The sequence below is a fragment of the Thermobia domestica genome, chromosome 7 (genome assembly GCF_964235325.1).
Source record: "Thermobia domestica chromosome 7, izTheDome1.hap1.1, whole genome shotgun sequence".
Classification (NCBI taxonomy): domain Eukaryota; kingdom Metazoa; phylum Arthropoda; class Insecta; order Zygentoma; family Lepismatidae; genus Thermobia; species Thermobia domestica.
In genome coordinates this window covers 299,019,322-299,042,555 of record NC_137460.1, presented here as the reverse complement: position 1 = coordinate 299,042,555, position 23,234 = coordinate 299,019,322, and the positions used below count along the sequence as shown (strand labels likewise).

The 23,234-nt window shown below is 36.0% G+C and overlaps 2 protein-coding genes across 5 annotated transcripts in view; both read right to left on the bottom strand.

The window, feature by feature from the left end:
* Nucleotides 1-18,367, bottom strand: part of LOC145691098 (uncharacterized) — a 39,334-nt gene extending 20,967 nt beyond the window's left edge. Inside the window, exon 1 of one of the 4 annotated variants that reach the window (XM_081766783.1) lies at nucleotides 18,228-18,367. The gene's annotated coding sequence lies outside the window, so the exon portion shown is untranslated. Of the gene's footprint in view, nucleotides 1-17,790; nucleotides 17,938-17,968 lie in introns of those variants that run through there. The other 3 variants (XM_081766780.1, XM_081766779.1, XM_081766781.1) reach the window with 3 other exon arrangements.
* A 648-nt stretch (nucleotides 18,368-19,015) lies between these two features.
* LOC145689811 (52 kDa repressor of the inhibitor of the protein kinase-like) lies at nucleotides 19,016-20,068 on the bottom strand. The gene has a single exon (XM_081764019.1). It carries the CDS (start codon nucleotides 20,066-20,068, stop codon nucleotides 19,016-19,018), a length of 1,053 nt encoding a protein of 350 aa, XP_081620145.1.
* Between the last annotated feature and the right edge of the window lie 3,166 nt (nucleotides 20,069-23,234).

Below are 23,234 nucleotides of genomic sequence, written 5' to 3'. Positions count from 1 at the left end.
CCAGTTATGTAATGGTGGAAGTTACTAGTGGTTATAAATAAGAATACGGTTTTAGCAACCTTCTCTTAACAGGAATCTCGGTAGCAAGAGCACACGCTTCGAAAACAAAGTGTATCCAATACTAAAATACTCTTGAATTGTAATCGTAATCGTCAACTTACCATTCAATCCTTTAATTTAATTCTCCAGACTGCTGACATCTAGGACGTCAGACGAAGCGTTGACTGTCCACTGGAATGTCGCATGCAACTTCGACTCAGAGCTTTCAATATTCATTTAGCAAATCTATGCGTCAATGTATTGTTTGAGTAAACATGCTACTACAGACTCTCTCTATATATATATTCACAATATTTGTTTCTATAATACCGTAATATACCACCGAATTGTATTGATACATAAGACTGGTAACGCTCACTACAAAGGAATGATGTTTTGACGCGAAGTCACTTCAATAATGATTTGAGAATGTCACTGACTTTAGTTAGTGTTACCGCTTAACGCAAAACTGAATCAATTCACCTTTTAACTGACTGACAAGTATTCAAAAAGAGAAGATACAATAAAAAAATACAAAAAATACAATATACAACAAAAATGACACATGCAATAATGTTTCACTACTGCAGTAAAAATAGTCTTTGCAGGATAAAGGAGAGTCCACACTGCAATAACTTACTATATAACCTCTTATCTTAAATATCTAGAAAGACTTTTTCCTATAAACTTCTTTATTGTCTTTAATTTCTTATTTTCATTTTAGATATTTTTCCTGTAGGCTTCTTTATTTTATTTAATTTCTTATCTTCATTTTATTTAATCTATCTTCTTTCTTGGATGTGGAACGCAATTCTATCTGTTATATTCGAAACTTATATTCGTATTCTATCAAATTTCACTAAACTGCGATTACGTTCCTACGAACAATACTAATTTAGAATTGCAAAGATGTAATTAAAGTCTGATTCACATTTATTTTCATTTACGTTCTCGATTTTCATCTGAATTGGTATCGTACTTGACGAATTCTAATCTAACACGATTATATAATATAACAGTAGGAAAATAGTATTATAATACGTGAATGCTTTACAGATTTTTATATTAAATTCGAGTGACATCACTGTATTATAGTTACGTGATTTCAAAGTAAGCGCATTAAATGCAATCACTTAATGGATAAACAGCTAGTAATACCGTTGATATGTGGTAACTCTGACTTACTTAATTGGCCAATATTATACTCATAATTTGTAATATTTCACGTTACGCGTATTTTTAAGATGCAGATGTATGTATTCACTTGAAAGTCTACATTGCCAAAGTATTACGAGATGTTAAAAGCTTTTTATATTTTGTTGGCAAGTAAGATTTAACATTTAAAAGCTCTTTATTTTATTTTTGACTGTTAGCAGTAATCGTGTGACTTGAACAAACGCCTAATAAAATATACTTTTGTCTGCAGCGTGCTTCAAGAACAATATATCTTCATTTTTCTTTGCCTGTAACGTAACTCTGCGGAATGTTTAATAAAATGGACGTTTCACTACAACTGAATATAATGCAGGCAAATAATACCGATATGCCGCACGACGTCTTAGGTATTAATATCCTATTTCTTCCAAAAAACTTTATATGAAATCTCGTGCTCGAACAGGCTGGATGCATGCACACCAGTTCTAATTTTATTCACTTCTTACCTTTGATGTTGACATGAAAAACGTTAGGAAGTAAATCACTACTACAATTTGCTTAAACCATTATATATTTCCTGCAGATGGACGAACGCACATAACTCAAGTATTATTGCAAAATTTGGGACGACTGTTTTACCTGTTTGTCTCGTAGCTGCCTGCCATACTATATATCAATGTTGCTAGTCAAGTTTAGAGAGCGAAATTGGAGTTTAGAAAGTTACCGAGTGGAGCGCTCAGTCACACTGCTCGAAGTGAGCGAAACGCAAAATTCGCGAAAACGACTGGTTCAAAATTACTGATGGGACGGCGTGTCATGTCACAGCTAAAGGAAATGAAGAACGTGTGTAACAGAACCAGCTGAAGTGTTCGCTCTTCTTGTTGGAAGAATATGGTTTAATGAATATAAAACCGAAAATCTAGATATTAAAAAAACTTTTGCACCTTTAGAAGCAGAATTTTCGAAAATAATACGATTATATAGATTCTTCACTGATAGGCAGTATTGGAGTTTTGGTAACTAAATGGTTATTAATAAGAGTTCGCCAGTAAAGTCAGTAGCGGATGCAAGAGCCCAGCTGAAATTCGGTAATTAGATAATTGGATTACTTTTTAATTATTTATTAAATTCGTTTCGTAAAGGTGTCCATAGTTTCCTGATTTACTTTGGTAGTTGGCCCCGTTTAATAGAGTCAATAGTGTTTGATTAATCTTGTTAGTTGTTAGTTTTGTCACTAAACATTCGTGATATTGAATGGTAGATTAACGCCGAGGAATGTATTGTTAATTCATGTCGAATCCCATCTATTTAACATTTGATGGTTTGATTTCCGCAAAGCGCGATTGCGTTATTGAAGCATTAAACTTGGTATTTCCAGAAATGAAGTTTAAATTAAATTAATAAGACTCGTGCATTAAATTCAAAATTCAGTTGTATATTTAATTTAAGGCTTTTGTGTTGTATTTGATTTACTGTTGTCCTTCGTTGGATTGGAATATTATTAGTGTTATTATAATTTCGTATATTATTGTCCGAATTATCTTAATATTGAATATTATTATTATTCGTTGAAAATTGAGAATTTATATTTATAACAAATTATAGTTTTTTTTTGAAGTTTTGAATTTAAATCTTTGTAATAGTACGTCATTTGATAATTACATCATTTCTAGGATATTTTCGTGTCGGTTATCTTTCTTGTTTGGAATTTAACATAAAACCGATCTATAGAAATCCTTGTTGAACGCATCTTTCGAAAAGCATCATGCAATACCGTATATTCAACTAAAGGTTAATTATAATAATTTGTTTCTTCAGTAAAGTTACCGTCAATTTTGAGTAAAAGCTGAAAGTGTTCTACAACTTCGGACGAGAATATCTATTTCCTGCTAAGATTTTTGAAAAACATTAAGATGATTGTTTCATGAATTACGCACGTTTATAGTTGAAAAACAGACGCTGTAGAAATCATTTTGTTGCAATGAACATTTATTTCTAGAATCAGCCAGGTTGTAATACAAGGAAAAGCACGGATGAGAAGATACGTTTTTCTTAACACTAACATCATTCAAGTGGATAGGGAAAAGGTAAGTAAATTGAATACAAAGCTTTCATAAAAGCTCAATCAGTTTAAAGAAATATTTTTAAATGTAATTTAGTGGAGCAGAAACGATATATAATTATCGAGGTTTAAAAAGATTTAGCTTACAAACCTTTCGTTTCTTTGAGAATAACTGATAATGTATAATCTTCAGCACTGTCCTTCATTGATATACTTAAGAAGTCTGTAGCATCACCATACAATTCGTCGTCTTTGTATTCAATTTTTTCTTGTTCCAAATCAACAATCGATACGAGAGAATTATCAAGGAGATAACAACTAAGGAAAATTTGTATCACCCTGACTGTCCTTGTTGATATCCGGCTAAAGAATATTTGTTTTGATTTTTTATAGTAGATAACTCTTTAGAAAAAAGTATTTGTCATTAAATCCTGCTTGGACCTGTACATATACACAATAAGAATCATTTCTCATTTAAATTTCCATTTTTTCTCTTTTCGTGACCTTTTGTTTCTAATCTCTTAACTTATAGAATTTATGCACCTACTCTATACACGTCTACACCACCTTATGTACGTACTCTACCACATACGCAGGTCGACCCTTTAGGTCGTATATTTGTGTTCGTAAATGTCTTCCTTTACATGTACTAGTATTTAGGATTTAGATTTCTGGGCATTCAGCATCTATGGCCATTTTGGCCGTTATGTATAAAGGACAACGTCCCTCGGCGATCACACTTCTATCAGGAAAGGGAATGATTGAAGCGGCTTGGGACCTAAAAGTGATTTACCACCCCGGTATTTGCCTGGTGTGAATGAGAAAAACCCAAGAAAACCTCAATCAGATTGGCTGGTCTTATAAAGCTTCTTACACTTTTCGGAATGAATGCCCTTACGGGGCATTGAACCCTGGATCGCTCGCACCGAGGGCGAGAAAGTTAGCGTCTGCACTATGCGGGGCAACTTTTACATGTTCAATCATAAATTGCTCGTATCGTAAAGTAACAGTTGTAGATTAAAGATACCACTTAAAACACGGCTGAAAATTACACTTCATTCATTACTGCGAGTAAAATATTGCAAAATGGCCGCCAAACCGTGGTTTATTTAAAAGTTATAATTGGTTCTCACCTTAATAGCTATAACTCACGTTATATTTCAACTATTTATGTTATTTTACTTCTTTCAAATAACAGAGGACTACGCTTACACACCATGCATCACACTTACCAGTTTACTATACACGTAGGAAGTGATGGAGGGATTTCTTTTTAAAAATTCCGAAAATTTTCCTTCTTCCGATAAGTTCTCTTATACAGTGACTCAGAAAAAGATCATAACAAGCTAAAACCTTGTACATACTTTTCAGAAGGTGTATATAAAACATACTAAAAGTCCAGAAATATTCGATGACGGATGTGGCCACCATAATGGAAAATGGCCGACAAAGTGTGGTTTTTCAACGTAATGATTCTCACTCGAATAGCTACAACTCAGGTTGTATTTGCTCTATTGGTGTTATTTTTACTTCAATCAAATAACAAAGGACTCGTAAATTATTCATTGCAGCTTTATAAAATTCAATATTTCTAATAAAATTGCAACTGACCAAACCAGTATATATATTTTAAGATTATATATTTGTGTTAGTTTCGGCTATGTAACACAAATATATATAATTTTAAATATATATACTGTTTTAAAGAGTTGGAGTTTTATTAGCAACAAAGGAGTATTCTCACAGATCACGTATTGTACTTACCAGTTTACTTCATATACGGGAAATACCGGAGGGATTTCCTTTTGATTCCTTCTTCCAAACAGTTTTCTTATATATTAGCCCAGAAAAAAAATCATAAGCTGAAATTTTGCACATACCTTAAAGAACGTGTATGTAACCATATACTAAAATCCTGAAGTATCTGATGACGGCTTTGGACGCCATATTGGAAAATGGCCGCCGAATAGTGGTTTTTAAAGGTAATATCTGTTTCTGACTTTGATAGCTATACTCACGTAGTAGTTGCATTATTGATCTTATTTTCACTTCATTCGAATAACAAAGAGCTACGCTTACAGACCACGTACTACACTTACCAGTCTACTCGACAAACGTGAAGTAACGGAGGGGTTTCTTTTTAAAAATCACCAAAATTTCCCTTCTGAATAGCAGTTTTCTTATACATTAACCCAGAAAAATTCCTAACAAGGTGAAATTTTTTAACATACCTTTGGGAAAGTGTGTATGACAACATACTAAAAGTTCCGAAATATCTGGAAACAGGTTTGGTCGTCATATTGGAAAATGGCCACCAAATAGTGGTTTTAAATGGTAATAAGAAGTTCTCACTTTAATAGCTATAACTCTCATTGTATTTGGACTATTGATGTCACTTTTAGTTCATTCGAATAACAAAGGACTACGATAACAGAAACTTACGAGTCTACTACAGACATGAGAGAAATTATATATGATTTTTTTAAAAATCCCTAAATTTTTCTTCTTCAGATTCCTTTTAATTAGTTAACAATCTCGTCCTCTGAGAGTAGCAATTAATCTTACATTAAATACACAATAATACGCACAATGTAACGTCCAAGTTTCATTCAAATCATAGTGATAGAATCGTAATAACAAATAAAACTTCGTTAAGTACTGCTCATTGACTACGCATAGAGCGAATAAGGCATTCTCTCAAGCTACATTCCCCAACTGTTATGTTTACTTCTTCAACGCTAGTTGTCACATCTCCAGAGAAGTTCTTTGCGAATCTCAAAAGCAAATCTAAATTTATTGGAATACTTCCTAATCATCTCACGGCTGCTGGCACCAGTGTTCTTCAAGCATCTGGAGATGCAAATACCCAGATTTGCGTACAACAATAGAACTCTCTTTCAAACAGCCACATCCAGTATCAATTATTGGGGAATATATTGATCTGCTTGCACTTTTGGTCTCATTAGCAAGTGAGGAAATATAAAAGTAACCAAGAAAGTACTGTCGCTTTTTGTGGAAGTCAGTGTTCATTTGGCAATCACATCGTGAGTTGAATGCGAATGGAATCAAGGCGAAGGTCAGTTGGTGTGGGTATATCCAACATACTACCTGGTTGTGGCAGTTTAGTTACACCGTGAACTTGCGTAAGGACAGTTAACAAGAGATGTTCGCAGACCGTCATAAGGGAGTGTGTGCTGTTACAGTTGCGGGGTCAAATGTCGCTGCAGCGGGTCCGAAGATATGCTACACCGTGCAAAGGACTCCCTAGGCCTTTGGTGTGTCGTGACTACGCAAACAGTGCAGCAATATTTTAACAAGCTGAAGGACGGTGACGAAATACTCGAAGATCTACCACGTGCCGGAATACGAACAAATGTACAAAATGATCTTCAGGCAGCAAGTGAGGCGAATAGTGGCCAGATATGTGAGGAACTGGGACTACATTTCAGTGTGAGTGGAGAAACATTCAGCACAACCGCCAAAAGAGTCGAAGCCAACACTGCACCAGGTCCTCCTGTGTGTTGGTGGACTGCTCGTGACATCGTGCATCGGGAACTGCTACCAGCTAGTCAGAGCATCAACGCAACAGTGTAGTGTTAGCAGTTGAGCCATGTTCAAGAAAAACTCGAAACTCTGAAGCCAGCACTTCTGAATCTCAAAGGTGTCCTCCTGTTACAGGACAACGCTAAGTCCGACGTGGCTATGACGACGCAATATACCATTCTGCGCTTTAGATGGGAAACTATTGCAATCACCATACTCCCTGGGCAATCCACCGACCGATTATCACTTGTTCCATTACTTGGACAATCACCTTAGAGGACGCCAGTTCAAATGCCAAGTAGAGGTGCAAAATACACTTGATACTTTCTTCCCTCCACGACCCACCAAGTTCTATCGAAGCGATGGAATCCATTGCCTCTTATAACGTTGGCAGAAGGTCGTCAGTGTTGATTAGGACTATTTTTTATCTTCCAGGTGCGTCTTAGGTGACATAACAATGTCCGAAGGCAGTGGGTGAAAAAGCGACAGAACTAACTTGGTTACTTTTATATTTCCTACTTGCTAATTAAGTCATAAGTACAAGCAGATCAATATCTTCTGCAATAATTGATACTTGATGTGGCTGCTTGAGAGAGAGTTTTATTGCTGTACACAAATCTGGGTTTGTGCATTTCCAGAGGCTTGAAGAACACTGGTGCCAGCAACCGTGAGATGATTAAAAAGTATCCCAATAAATTTAGATTTGCTTTTCAGATTCACAAAGAACTTCTCTGGAAATGTGACAACTGGCGTTGAAGAAGTAAGCGTAACAGTTGGGGAGTGTAGCTTGAGAAAATGCCTTATTCGCTCTATGCGTAGTCAATGAGCAGTACTTAACGGAGTTTTATTTGTTATTACGATTCTATCACTATGATTTGAATCAAACTTGGTTGTTATATTGCGTATTAAATGCAGGGTGGATTGATTTAAATCAGTCTGATTTAAATCACGATTTTAATCAAGATTTAAATCACTTGATTTTTTAAATAAAAATCGTTGATTTAAATCAAATTCCGAAATAAATTAATTTACTTAAAAATCCCGTTTCTGTTCTGTTATTTGGACTATGGAAGATAATAATCATTGTACAATGAGACTCAAATGTATGTAAAGCACAGTATGAAAACGAGTATCATGCAGAGGATGATTAGGGAAAATCCCACTTTGAACGGGTAACGGGAGAATCTGCTTTCTTCTCTTCGTAACATAGGGTTTTTAAATCGTTAACTATTCGAACGGAGAAATCACCATGGACATTTAAGACAAAAATTATTTTGTGTCCACGTCTATTTGTTTGTTTCTAGATAATATTTAGAGGGGCCCGATCCCCTTTCCGAAACAAAAAAATTTAAAACTTTAGGCGAAATTTATGTACTAAATACATAGAAGTTCCTCAAGATCGTAATACGGCAAATTTTGGATGCGTTAAAATATCGAATAATACTTTTGATAAAGTGGATTCTTTCAAATATCTAGGATCAGTATTAACAGACGAAAACGATATTTACGAAGAAATAAAATGTCGACTAAAAGCAGGGAGTTCTTATTATTATTCAGTTCAAAATCTCTTGTCACGAATTCTGTCCAGGAATTTGAAGATTAAAATTGTAGCGTGGCGCCAGCCAATTAAATTTTTTTTATTTTGTCGCCACACTCCACGAATAATTAAATAGTTTGCTACAATTATTAGAAATGAAAGTGTGAATTATTTTATATTTTTTTTTTTAAAAAAATCTTAAAATGAGAAATCAGTTCACGAGATGAGAATCATCTTTTGCTTTCCTCAAAAGCTTCTTCTCCCTATCTCTCTCTCTTGTTGTATATTTTTTTTTTGTGCGTCAAGCTTCCCCAGTTAGTCATCACACAGCTGCGTGAAACCAACCCTCTATCTTAAGTAAATAAAGGTTGTGATCTTTCAGTTGCAGGGAAATATAATAAGTTCTTGTAGGAAAAAGAAAGTAAATTTATCTGTCAGTACTAAAAACATTTAGATAAACACAGAAATGCTAGAGTATCAATTAAATTGTATCCTCTGTCTGAAAACGTACAAGAGGTTATTTTCTTAGTCCTCAAACATCTTTGGTAATGACATTAATGTATTTTATTGTAGACTTCGTCTATAAGAGTGCTTTCATAATCTAGAAAATAGCTATGATTTTGGACATTTACAATGTTAGACTGTCAGTGAAGTAAAGAGATATTACTTCCCATGTTACAGCTGCTAATATGAACTTTTCAACTTTCTAAACTTTGGTCAATCTCAATGGTTCCTATGAGCATCTGTAGTAATCAAAATTGTCTTAATAAATTTGGTTTTATGTATCTCTGTGCTCATATTGTTAGTGCAAGGTCGAAGGTTACTAAACCTACAGGTTATCTAAAATTTAAAGGAAATGATGCAATGTTAAAAGGAAGTCTTTAAGGGCGTATCCGAACACCTCATTACGCAGCGCGAAGAGTAAACTTTGGAATTTTCGATAAGCCGGATCCAATCCGAAAAGATTCTCTTTTCTTCTTGGACCGTCCCCCATTTCCACACGTAATTATCAGTGCAGTGTGAACCAGATAAGCGTAGAACAAAAGTCGTTTGCAGGTTCGCCCCAAGAGTGATTCTAGAGTTATTCCAGGAAAGTTATTCGGGTTACTCCACGAGAAGGTGTGGGCCTTCGCCCATCGCCCTTCGGGGTAAACAGTCTCTTCTACCGTCGATGTTGGACTTGTAATTTTTTAAAGACCGTTGCTCGCACGGGAGAACTTAACTTTTCTCTTACGGCTGAGACCCCCGGACTCTGTTAACCACAGGTCTCTTGTCATCATCCGAGGCTTAGAGTCCAACCACAATACCGGCCTTCCATCTTGTCGGTAGTCGCTTCATAAACATGACACTACCGTAGAATATTAACCATCACCACGTGCAGACGACTAAGCTTGTTTGTTCTTAATAGTTTTTCATCGTGACGACTCCTCGTCACTCACACGACTCTCTACAGCATAATTTTACAAGGGGGGGCACGGTGGCTCAGTGGTAGAGCGTTCACCTCTGGTGCTTGGGGTCCCGGGTTTGATCCCAGCCCCCGCCAAGTGAACTTTGTGGTGGACAAACACTGTGCTCGTGGGTTTTCTCGGGGTACTCCCGTTTCCTCCCACTTTCTTCATTCCACCATTTCACTCATCTCTCATTATCACCGTCTCCTTTAGCCTAACCGGCATAACTGTGGGACGTAAAACTCAAAGATTTCATTTCATTTCATAATTTTACAACAGCGTTGTGTGTTTGTTAAATCTGCAATCGCAAGATTTACATTGGAACAGTTGCACTCCGTATAAGTGAGTATAACGCCAAGTTCATTCTCATTATTACTAACTGAACTTACTTTCCCTTCGTTGGATTTTCGTAATCTATAGTTAAGTGACTCTTAACGGCTTCCTTGCCTACGCAACTCTGTATTTCAATATCAATCTGCAAAGTGATATGAACCTTGCACCTGTGAACTGTGTTGTACTAAGTCTCCGGACTACGTGAGTCACTAATAAAATCTCCACTTACTCAAATCTGAGTTACGTCATTTAAAACTACTCACATCAACCTCACCATTTATTTGTTTCAATTCGCCTACTTTGTTCTTACGAACTTGGACTACGTTCTAACTACTAGTCGTTGTATGATTTCACTTCTCCAACCCATTTCTAAAGTTTGATCAGCCTCCATCCTTGGTGAAGCACCTTGTGGTCTACAGGAAGCCCAGAATCCCATTGGAACGTCCTTCTTCGAAGCCCGCGCTCAATTGGATCTGAGTTACCTTCCGGCACTGCCAACGATTCTCGACAACCTTCCCAACAGTGGCCCGGCGTGTGCGATGTCTCCACATCCAAAGAAGCCTAATCTGGTACGCAGTCCATGAAGACCTCTTTTCGTACGGCCGACTGGGAACATTTTCCATCTCCTTCTCTTAGCGTCTCTGCCGCTCGAGACACTAGTGAGTATTTACATCTTAAGTGTTGTCCCTTGTGAATAGTGATTTTGCTACCAGGCGTGTTTTACGGAATGTCCACAGGAGCACCAAGCTAACCCCCCCCCATTGGATTATCGTCATCTCTAATCCGAGACTTCTGGATCTAGGAACCGAATCTCAGGTGGGTTATTATTGTCATTTTATTTTAGTTTATTCAGTGATCACTAGCATTCCCAACATAAACTTTCTGCTTAACTGTAAAAGGGGAATCACCTCCCAAGGAACTTTGAACTTTTACTTATTTTGTTATTATTTGGTAATTACCTGTCTTGTAAAGGAAAGACCTCTGAAGCTAATTTAATTTTAATGTTCAATTTATCTTATTCTTGTTTGATAAACCGATTATTGTTTATTGGCGCATAGTGGTGGTACTCCAATCACTCCGCCTTTGTTAATGTATTTGAAGTCATTAATTAAAGCTTCTTACGTGATTTGTAATATTGGTTAAGTATAGTGTATCGGCCAGTAGTGGTAGTATTCTAATCACTTGCCGTGCTATACTGTTTATTGTGTTAAAGATATGAGACTTACCCTTTTGCCTAAAACTTGATATGTAAGACAACTCTTCCTCTGTGTACCAACCCGCTCGTCTCATTCTCATTCGACCGCCTAATTTAGTTCTTTAATTGTGTCGGGACCTCCACTGTTCCCCCTGACGAGTGTATTACCCGATAGTCTATTGTAGAGATGAACTCGGCGCCTCTGCGCCCCAAAGTCGCTTAATTATAATTTAATTGTTGTTTCGCTAATAGAGCTTCGCAGCTCGCCCTGGTGTTGGACTCAGGTCAGTCCCTGTAATAAAACAGCCCTTTTGAGGGCTACCCAATGCGTCAATTGTATCTTAGTATCTATATAGACCACCATCACAAAGTGGTTATTATTAGCGACAGATCGATACACACGATCCTTCGATCTCATTGTGAATAACTAACACCTGGGTGAGGATCTAAGCCGATCCTACCCTTTTCTCTTGCCACTACCACAATCTGGTGGCTTGTTTGAGACACGATCCCCGATTGGTAACGAACTGGTGATCTGTAGTAGATTATACTCGTTATTGTCACTCATTAGTGACCATTAGAATAAGCTAGCGACTAAAGTTGTTTCCCCACCATCTCTCCGAGTGGTGGCCTTGTACGAGAGCATTATATTATACAATTTCTTAATAATCACCCTGCGGTCATACAATTGTTAATTGATTGGCTATCGTTCTCTTCCGGTGTAACATCACCTTGTTGGTACCATCATAAATCAGTTAAGCTGTCCATTTCTTTACATACTTGTACATTTCGGTTTATTCTCGTAGTCTGATTGATCTCCTACTTGGGAGCGTGAAAGTTATTGGCTACCATCCAAAACCTGAATGCCAGTGGTCTAACCTATATTTTGGTACTTTTAAACCATTCAAAATTCCTGCAAGGAGTCGCCCCAGCCACTCTTTCCTCCCCGAAAAGATTAGCTGGCTCCGCGACACCACAAAATATATATGACTGTTGTTCTCAGGGTGTCTACCAAGCAAGCATAATTAAATTCCCTGACAAAATTATAATTTTCCCTGACTATCATTCTTTTTTTCTTAATTTAACTCATGAAAAGTAACTTATATTTAAATCATGAAAATAAAATCTTTCAGTTTTACGTCCGACGCTTATGCCGGTTAGGCTAAAGGAGACGGTGATGATGAGAGATGAATGAAATGAAAAAAGTGGGAGGAAACGGGAGAACCCCGAGAAAACCCACGAGTACGGTGTTTGTCCACCACAAAGTCCACAAGAAGCGAGCTAGGATCGAACCAGGGACCCCAAGCACCAAGGAGAATTCTCTACCAGTCAGCCAGCGTGCCCCCAACTTATATTTAAAGTAACTGTAAGCTTTCATCATTGTTTATATGCTTATACAATATTCTACAAACGTACAAACGAACCAATTTATTTACCTGTAATTTATGACTATTTTAGTGACATTCCTTCATCCCTCACAGCCTGGGAAAGATTTTTCCCTGAAACAATGAAATTCCCTGACTTTCCCTGACCCTGCAAATTTCCTGACTGGTAGGCACCCTGGTTCTGTATGGTTGCGGAACATGGTCGCTTACTATGACGGAAGAACATAGACTGAAAGTATCTGAGAACAAGATCCTGAGACGAGTGTTAAGACCCAAGAGGAACGGGAATGGTGGAAACTTCATAACGAGAAACTACATAATTTATACGGTTTACGAAACATTGTTAGGGTCATCAAGTCTAGGAGACTCAGGTGGGCAGGTCATGTAGCCAGGATGGAAGAAAATAGGAACATTTTCAAATTCTTAACTGGAAGACCAATCGGCAAACGACTATTAGGAAGATCTAGACGCAGATGGGATGACAATATTAAGATGAATCTCGCAGAAATAGGAATACAAAGTAGAAACTGTATCCAGTTGGCTAAGGATAGAAGTCAGTGGAGAGTTTTCGTAAATGGCATTGAACTTCCGGGTTCCATAGGCCATCGAGTTAATTAGTTAATTTTAGGCGAAATTTATGTACTTTACATGTATTTCGTACCGCTGGCTATTTCCGATTTTTTAAAAATATACCCCTGCCAAATATCAGAAACTTTCGTGAAAAGAAAAGTTTCATGTTGATAAACGTTGCTGTACGTTTTTTCCTTAATGCTTAAAAAACATTGTTTGGGATTGAAATAGGTTAACGATTGGGGTTTAATTAAAAAAAAAAAAAAACCAAAATACTTTCACATAAATGGCATAATTGTCATTTAATATTAATTCCTAATGTATTTTGTCCAGTTCGCGACTTGCATTATACGAGGAGAAAGATTTGATTTAAATCAAAAAAATCGATTTAAATCAAAAAAATGAACAAAAATAATTTTTATTAAAAAATCATGATTTTTTTCCACCCTGAGTAAATGTAAGATTAATCGCTACTATTAGAGGACAAGTAATTACGAAAAAGTAAACTGAAGGAATTTTAGGTATTTAAAAAACAAATCTCCGTAACTTAACTTATGTGTGTAGTAGATTGGTGTCTGTAATCGTAGTGCTTTGTTATTCGAATGAACTAAAAATAACATCAATAGTACAAATACAATGTGAGTTACAGCTATTAAAGTGAGAACATGTTACTACCTTTAAAACCACTATTTGGCGGACACTTTTCACTATGGCGGCCAAACCCGTTACCGGATATTTCATGACTTTTCGTATGTTGTTTAACACTTCTTCTGAAAGGTATGTGCAAAATTTTACCTTGTTATGATTTTTTCTGGGTTAATGTATAAGAAAACTACTATTCAGAAGGGAAATTATGGTGATATTTAAAAAGAAAACACTCCGTTACTTCCCGCGTTTCGACTAAACTGGTAAGTGTAACTAGTGGTCTGTAACCATAGACTTTTTTTATTCGAACAATGTGAAAATAATATAAGTAATGCAAATACTACGTTAGTTATAGCTATTATCGGCGACCATTTTTCAACATGGCGTCCAAACCCGTCATCAGATACTTCACGATTTTAATATGTGATTAGATACACGTTCTCAAAGGTATGTGCAAAATTTCAGCTTATGATTTCTTCTGGGCTAATATATAAGAAAAGTATTTGGAAGAAAAAAAAATTTGGGGGTTTTCAAAAGGAAATCCCTGCGGTACTTCCCGCATATGAAGTAAATTGGTAAGTGTAATACGTGATCTGTAAGAATACTCCTTTTTTATTCGAATGAAGCAAAAATAACATCAACAGTGCAAATATAACCTGAGTTATAGCTATTGCAGTGAGAATCAGTCATTGCGTTGAAAAAACACACTTTGTCGTCTATTTTTCAATATGGCGGCCAAAGACATCACCGGATATTTCCGTACTTTCACAATGTTGTTATATACAGCTTCCCAAAGGTATGTACAAAATTTTAGCTTATGATTTTTTTCTGTCTTTAGCCCCCCCCTTTTCTGTCTCACTCGTATAGTGATTATATTAATTTACTGATAATAAATAAATCTCACTGTTTAAGAGATGTCCACAATGAAACAGGATTTTAACTATATTTCGCCCAGGAAGGCTGACGGATTGGAAAGCTTCGTCATAGTTGAAGGGAATTAGAGAGAGAGAGAAAAAAAAAAAAGATTTTTCCAACTAAACTTGTTACCCGTTTTTCATATATTTGAAAATTTGCCTTACTTAGATATTTTCAATTCATTGGTCTTTTTTTATTTTTTAATGTAGAGTTAAATTCCGATGAACACCGCCGACCCAAAGCAACATACTACGGTAATTAAACGGAACCATTCAAAACAGACTAACCTAATATAATCATAAATTATTATCAGGCTGAAACGCAGAGCTTAACAGAATGCATGTCTTAATCTATAATGGATTTACTTTCGGTGAGTATTTTTGAATTGATTTTAGTTTAGGATTCAGCAGCGAATTTTACGAGACGTGCACCTTCTACTTAAAGTGGAATCCGAACCAGATAGCTCCGGTAGAGAATCGAACCCAGGTCTCCTGCGCCAAAGACATTTACGCTAGCCACATAACGACGGAGCTCTTGCATGAGTCCTGTAATCAGGTACTGGTAATCATGTTTGCTGCGTAAACACACTACAATTTTTAGCTGCAAGAATCTAGACTAAGCTGCATAATAACGTCTGCATTTCTCTTCGAGGATGGAGTCAAATTTATAGATGTTTTCATACACAGATAGATGCTGGTAGTACTCTTTAATGCTGCATGTAGAATATCCAAGAAAGCTTGAACAAGACCATTCAATACCTCAAATTTACACGTTCAAAGGAGTATTGTTCGAGACACTTGAACAAGAGCCTCGAACGGACTTGGATCAACTTTTATACGATCATAGAGGTATTGAATCTGTTTTATATTCTTGTTAATAGATGGCAGTCCAAAACAAGACTGTAACTATGAAAACAAATTAAAGCGAAACTGCGTACTGATTCAGTTCAGACCTGCGCATGAATAGCTGTAATATTAGCATTTTTTCGTAACTTTCTGCACTCAGTTGTAATTTAATAGATTATATTAAATAATTTAGAAAACAGGTCAATTGATTTTGCAGCAATCCCATCGAACTTTTTTACTTAATGGACTGTTCTTTCTTAATTCACACCCGGTATTCTCTTATATTAAATTCTCAAATGAATACTTATAATTCTCATTGACTCAAAACTTAACAGAAGTTATTGGCATGTAAGCATTATAACTATATAAATCGTGAATATTATTAACAAAAAATACTAATAATATCTTCTGGCGCAAATATTAGCTTTGTTTATTATAATACACACTTGGAATATCACATAATTATGGAAAAGAGTAACAAAAAGATATTTATTCAACTGCAGCTCGGTCTCACGACGCCATCATACTTGTTTTGTATTTTCCTGCACTCAAACTCAAGCGCTGATTGGCTATTACATGCTCTTGAATTGGATTGTTTAGAAGAGGACCGAAAGGAAATTTCTTGAACGAAACTATTGAATTCAAGAGAAAAATGGCGTCAGTGCTGACGTCTTTTTCATCAAATAGTCATGAATGGTCTTGAACAAGATTCTTGTTCACGCTTTCTTGGATTGTCTACAAGAAGCATAACACACTTAAAAAGTGGGCCTTACTCAAGCAGACGGTTCTACCAAATTTTGACATATTTCTTACATTTGCAGATCAGGTCAGAAATATGTATTTGTCTCAGAACAATAATGATTAGTTATAACACTACTTGGAGATTTACTTCAGAAAGGCTTAATTTAAATGCAGTGTGGAATTAAAGCATAAGCCACAATGTAAAACACGAATCAAATTGTACTCAGTGACCACTAAAAAGCACGAATGCTATCGAACCAAGCCAGGGCACCACTGCCGGATTCGCATGGAGAGATTGAGTCCGTACGGAGCAGGTGCATCGGCAGTGATGGATATAAACATAAACGAGGGTGCTGACGTAGTTTTGGCGCACCAAAGTTTGGAAGATTTATAGGTAAAATTGAGTACTTTGTATGAAAAGACATACGTATAAGGAACACATTTCTGCAGGTTAAAAAAAAGATTTCTGCCAAATGTAATACAGTTGCGTTTCTGGTTTACAAGTGTAGGGTTACTAGTGTAAAATCATTACAAGTACTTTACCATGGATAAAATGAGTGAGTGCATATGAATGATGACTCTATTAGATGTTATGTTCCACTGGCTGTGTATTTCTGTACAATGCACAGAAGCAGTATTTTATATTTACAAGTGGAGCGTTACTAACGGGAAACGATGAACAAGTGCTACTAAAACTGGTGTCTTTGATAAAAACCCATTTCTTTTTACTCTCTTTGCTTGTGTGTGTGTACCCACCATCACTGACGCGCCTGCTAATTTCGGATTTGCTTTTTCGCTGCCGCTAGCTTCGCCCGGTCTCACACGGTTAAATAGCATCCATGCTTTTTACTGGCAACCTAGTACAGGTGGTTTCTTTTTTTGCACTGCAGTTCTTATGCCGTACATACGGAAGCCGTATTTATACTTCTGGAGGCCTCTTTGAATTTTATCTATGCCAAGTGAGATATTTTGATGTTGCCCAGGGCAAATGTTTTAGGAGAAAAAGATAGAAATATAGTTTTTCAACTATTATTTCAAGTGGTCCGCCAAAAGTAAACGTGCACATACACGAGGAGTGAAACTGCACGAGTTTAAGATATCACACGGTTATAGTTAAGGAGCCGTACTTCCCATTTAGGGAAGGACGAGAAACGCCATACTTTCAGGAATTATTCAATGACTATCTAGGATGTTAAAAAGTAGGTAATAGACTGAGTTCTTGCCCTTGTACTTAGGGTGTTTAGGTAGTGCAACAGTAATATGTATCCTCGTGCACGGGAGATGAGAAGTAGCTGTTCTTAACTATTACCTATCACACTTATAATACAATCAGTATCGCTCAAAATTAATGCTCATGCTGTACACGACAGTATTTACTTATATTCACACTCTCATTCCTTCAAGAAAAAGATTTCACCTTGTATTTTACGTGTCAATATTCTATTTGTAGTTATCTGCTTGAGTGAACCTAAAAAGTACAAGTAACGTTATAATTAGCACCTTCTTGCTTTCAATATATGTTCGTAAAGAATACCTAACTCCTGATGATACTTACGGAACAGTAATAGTTACATTTTCACCCATAAAAAATATGAAATTCACTCGTATTTCGTACCGCATTGTATGATGCCTCACGACTATTCATTAATCGAAACATAAGACATTGTGCTTTCTCCTTGTTCTTCCAGTATATTACTTTTCAATGTGTGCTTCATTACAAATAATAAAAAAAAAAAAATCGTGTAATATTTCCAAAAATTAATATAACGCATACAAGCATACCAAAATAAAGTTACAACAGCTGTGCAAATTACCGCAAATTTTGTTCCAGTCAACGCTAGCCGTAGCCAGCGTTGCCACCAACCTCTGAAGAAAATAGGCTATGTGGCCTTCAGAAATAACCTCTTTTTTTTCGCAAAAAATGGATAGATTTTGAACTGGTAATCTACAACCCACATTGTAGATTTTAAAACTCCTTCTTGTGTGTAGGATAATAAGTGAGTTATAGCAAAATCTTAAATGTTGAATTTTATTCGCTGAGGACTAGTGGGCCATTCCACAGGAAACTGAGCCTGAACCCAAATTTCAAAAACTGTCATAACCAGTAGCGTAGCCAGGATTTTTGTTTGGCGGGACCTTAGTGTTGTTATATATATATATATATATATATATATATATGGGTTTGTATGTGTTTGTCAAGGTAGACATTTAGGATAAACTACTAATAAAACGAAATATAATCAATTAGTTAATATACCGTAATAAGTTTATATAAAATGTTAAACTGCATTAGACAGATAACAGAAATAACCACGAAAGTAATCCAATAAGTAAATTATAACAGAATAAACAATGAGCAACGATCGAAGCTGCGTAATTACTAGTAATAAATGCCCTTGCCCAGTGGTAGACAAAGGTTTTGCAAGTTTCGAGTTGTTGCAATACAAGATAAGAACTCAAAAAGAAAAATAAGAATTAAAATATTCTCTGAGGGTAATACGATGGCAGAAGAAACATTTGAAACTGATAAAAGCACTAAAACATAGATTGAAATTATAATATCTATATGAAAAATAGTTATTAAACTACATAAATAGCCATTCTATACGTGATAAGCATAGCCACTCGGATAACCATTACTTAAAACGCAGTCTCCTGGAGCTCTGTGCATATCGGTTAACGACAGCTTCAAAGTCATGTGCACTGTCATAAGTGTTAGAGCTGTCAGTCGATCTTCGTTTGTTTTGTTTCTCAAATAATTTTTAAGTCGTTTTAATGTAGAGAAAGTTCTTTCCACAGAAGCTGTTGTAACAGGAAGCAGTGCTAAAATTGTGAGAAGGACCTTTATGTTTGGAAACGTTTCCTGATCTATTTGTTGTAATGTCTCCACTACACATTTAGGAACACGAGCTTCTATCTTCCAATGTGCAACCCATAAATTCCACTCGGTTTCTAGGATATTAATATTACTGTGATAAAGATCTTTGTAGAACTCAATTGCAGGCAACACATCTTTAAATTCCCTACACAATGTTTTAGTAGGGAGCAAACTGTCAAGACCGAGTAAAATAAGCTTGTGATTTGAAAACCGGGATTTCAGTGCACCCAAAATTTCATCTAGGAAAGGAATAAACACTGATCTTCTATAATATTCTTCAGGTGTTTCAGCTTCTACATTAGACCGAAACCTTTGAGTCCCTACTCTTCTTGGTATGGATGGAGTAACCCCTACTTTGCTTGACATTTCCTCAGCGTTGATATATAGCTTCCGAAACTTATCTATTGCACTTTCTCTCATGTTACTTATTGTTTCTTCTACGAGACTCACTCTTGACATAGCCGATGCTAGATCTATTTGCTCTTTCTGCAAAGCTTTGGATAATGGATATGTTGTCGAGAGAATCTTTGACATTATTGTCAGAGCAATTATAAAAGGCAAATTACACACACTTGCATGAAGAGTCTCGGCTTTTCTGGATACATCACTTTGTGTTCCTCTAGTAATTTCTTCTAGTGCTTTAACAACGGAATGAAATGAATCTTTAAATATGGCAATGGCATCGTGTCTCTCGATCCAACGAGTTTCACAATAATCATGAATTGATGAGTGGGTCAGTCCATCAGCTAAAAAAATGTCTTTAAGAATTATCGACATTTTAGCTGACGCTCGAAAAAACTTACACACTTCAGACACAGTTGAAAAGCAATTACGAACACAACGACATTTTGCCGCATCAGTTAAGCACAAGTTTAAGCAGTGCGATGAGCAGCGTGTGTAAACAGCTTTAGGAAACTCTCTCTGAATATGGGATTGAGCTCCGTTAAATGATCCTCGCATTGCTGATGCACCGCCATAGCCTTGACCTTGTAAATAAGCTAATTCAACACCCAGCTGAAGTAGATTACTCTTAATTGTTAAGCAATAGCTGATCCTTTAACATCATATACAGGAACAAATGTAAGAAAATCTTCGCGAAGTCTTAGAGTGCCTCTGTCAATATAGCGAACACATAGAGAGAATTTTTCGATACGGCTAATATCAGTTGTTTCATCTGCCAATACACTGAAATATTTAGCACTCCTTAATCGTCGTATTATTTCATATTGGATATGACATCCTATTATGTTTAATAGTTCGTTTTGTACTGTTGGACTTACGTACATAGCATTTGCGCCCGAATTTTCTATATGATCACTTAGAAGAGAATCACGTCCTCTTGCACGGTAACGCAATAAGGCGCGGAAGTTTCCGTCATTGTGAACAGGGTCCTCCAGCGTCAAACGTCCTGAACCCCTATGCCCACGAAGTGCTATTTCCTGTCTTCCGCATAATATAAAAGTCTCCACAATAACTGATAAAATGGCTTTGTTCTTCTCGATATCACTTGCATCTTTACTTTGCATTTGTTGCACAACGTCCTTTTGTTTACCGTCGAAAACTTTGAGAAAATTTTGAGCTGATGTTCGTGAATGTTCATGATATTTCGTTCTAGCATGTTCATCAAGAGTTTCGATTGCGTCTTTCCATTTGTTGAAAGGTTTCTTTACTAAACTTTGGCGTGTTTCATGAGAGCCACTTCCTACGCGGCCTTTGCAAAATAAAGAGCAGTATTTGCAAAAAGCGCCATTAAGTTTATCGGAATATGCCAACCAAGAATACCGCTGAAACCATCTGACTTGAAAAGTTCTTTTCTTAGACCCTATCATTTGAACATAGCATTTATGTGAAGCAGAAGGTTTCCACGTTCTTCGTAACAGCATTTCCTTTTCGACGTCTGTAATATTTGATTTTCCAATGAAAAGGCCAATGTCATTTGGAGCGTACACCTCGTCCTCATCCTTTTCCTCAGTATAGTCACAGGGTTCTTGAATTTTTAATATGAAAGTCGCACTGTTCTCTCCACTCTGCAAAGATATAACATGATGGCCAAATCAATTTCATGTATGTTACATCATTTGTACATAGAACGAACAACAAAAAACTAACATAGTTTATCAATTTTTAAGGACGATATTAAAGAAAATCTGCAACTGTTCCATTCAGTACGTATCAATCTTAAAAATATCTTGGGCATGGGCAGGTGGTAAGTAGTTATATGTATAAAACGTAGCCATTTCGCAGTGTTGCCTGTACTGAGAATAATTACAGTGATTCTTTTTTCCCCTAAATAGGTAAATTTTCCTGATTTTTTAAGGGATTTTTAGTGATTTTTTGCAGTGTTGCACCGAAAAGTAACTAGATTTTCGATAATTTTTGTATGTAATGTAATTATTGTTCCCTTTTATGACTTATTTTAAGTACACTTCAATTAGTTTTTTCAATTGAAGTAATGATATTGCAATTACACCAGATTGATAATCCTTTATCTTATCACGCAAATGTGACCTTTGCGCTGTTGCCCTTACTATTGGAGTCCGTCGCGACTTTCCTTTATACTTTTACAGCTCGCTTTGTATACTTTATTACGTATGTTTGACCTTTGCGCTGTTGCCCTTACTGTCGGAATTTGTTGCGATTTTCCTTTATATTTTCACAGCTTGCTTTATATATTTTATTACATATGTGTGACCTTTCCGCTGGCGCCCTTACTGTTTGGTTATGCTGCGACTTTCCTTTATACTTTTATTGCCTACTTTGTATATTTTATCACGTATGTGTGACCTTTGCGTTGGCGCCATTATTGTTGCGAGTTTTTTGCCCGCCTGCTTTGTATATCCGCCGCCCGGCAGTCACGGACGCTAATGGTATTTTCCTTTATAGATAACGACATACTATGTATGTTTATTTAATACTTTAACTCAAGTAAGAAGACAAAGTTCACTTACCTTTGATAACACCTCCGCTGCTGCCTATTTTTTTAGTTGCGGTTGGTGGTTCATTGATGTTGACAATTTTTTTTATGACGTAGAAGAACTTGTTGCGCGAACCGAAAGCAAACAAATATTGCGATATCGCCGTTGTATTCTCCGGTTTTAGGTATATTTATAACCTCGGTTGACTATTTGATTTAGGCTATTTTTGAATTTAATAAAATAATAATTAATTGGGTGAATATATAAATTTGATATTGTAATTTTATGAAAAACATAATTATTGTGCACTTATGTATTGAAGAATATTTTTAAAAAAGTACGAGAAACTATATATTATAGGAATGTGGATATTTTTATGGCGCTTACACGTACACTATCCGAAACTAACTATGTTTACAGGCTAACGTTGTATGTTGGTATTTTTATGTTGCCTTTTTCCGGAAACATGGCTTATTTGACACTGATTGCAGGTACAGCATTTGATTGTGGGATATTTGTTACACCTTGCAAGTCAGAACCATGTTCTTTATAGACAACTCTTTTTGTTGTTGTTAATACAGCTTGAATTGGAGTTTATTATTATTATTATTATTATTATTATTATTATTAATATTATAAGTAAATAGAATTGGAACTTGGCTCTTTGAATTACTACTTCGTTATGTCAGGATATATTTGCCTGGAAGAGAGTTAGTTTGTATGTTGCAGGAAATTATTATAAGCACATGATTGCGTTTTTAGTATATGAAATTGGATATAGAAATAACAGTACATAACATGTAGATGCGATTGTTTTTATTGCCCGCTCCTATTATTTAATTGTGAAATTGCACGTTACAATTATTTGATATGCAATTATTATTTTGTTACTAATTGCGGAGACCATATGATTTTAGTTTACTTTTGGATTGTGATATTCAGATTTTAATGTTTAGTGTGTGTATCCTACTAGTTATGTAATCGGTAGCAACGAACAATCAATTTGAAAAATGCGTAGAAGTCTTGTT

Excerpts from the sequence above, each read along its gene's own strand:
- LOC145689811 (XM_081764019.1), bottom strand. The coding sequence starts at position 20,068 with ATGTCGATAATTCTTAAAGACATTTTTTTAGCTGATGGACTGACCCAC.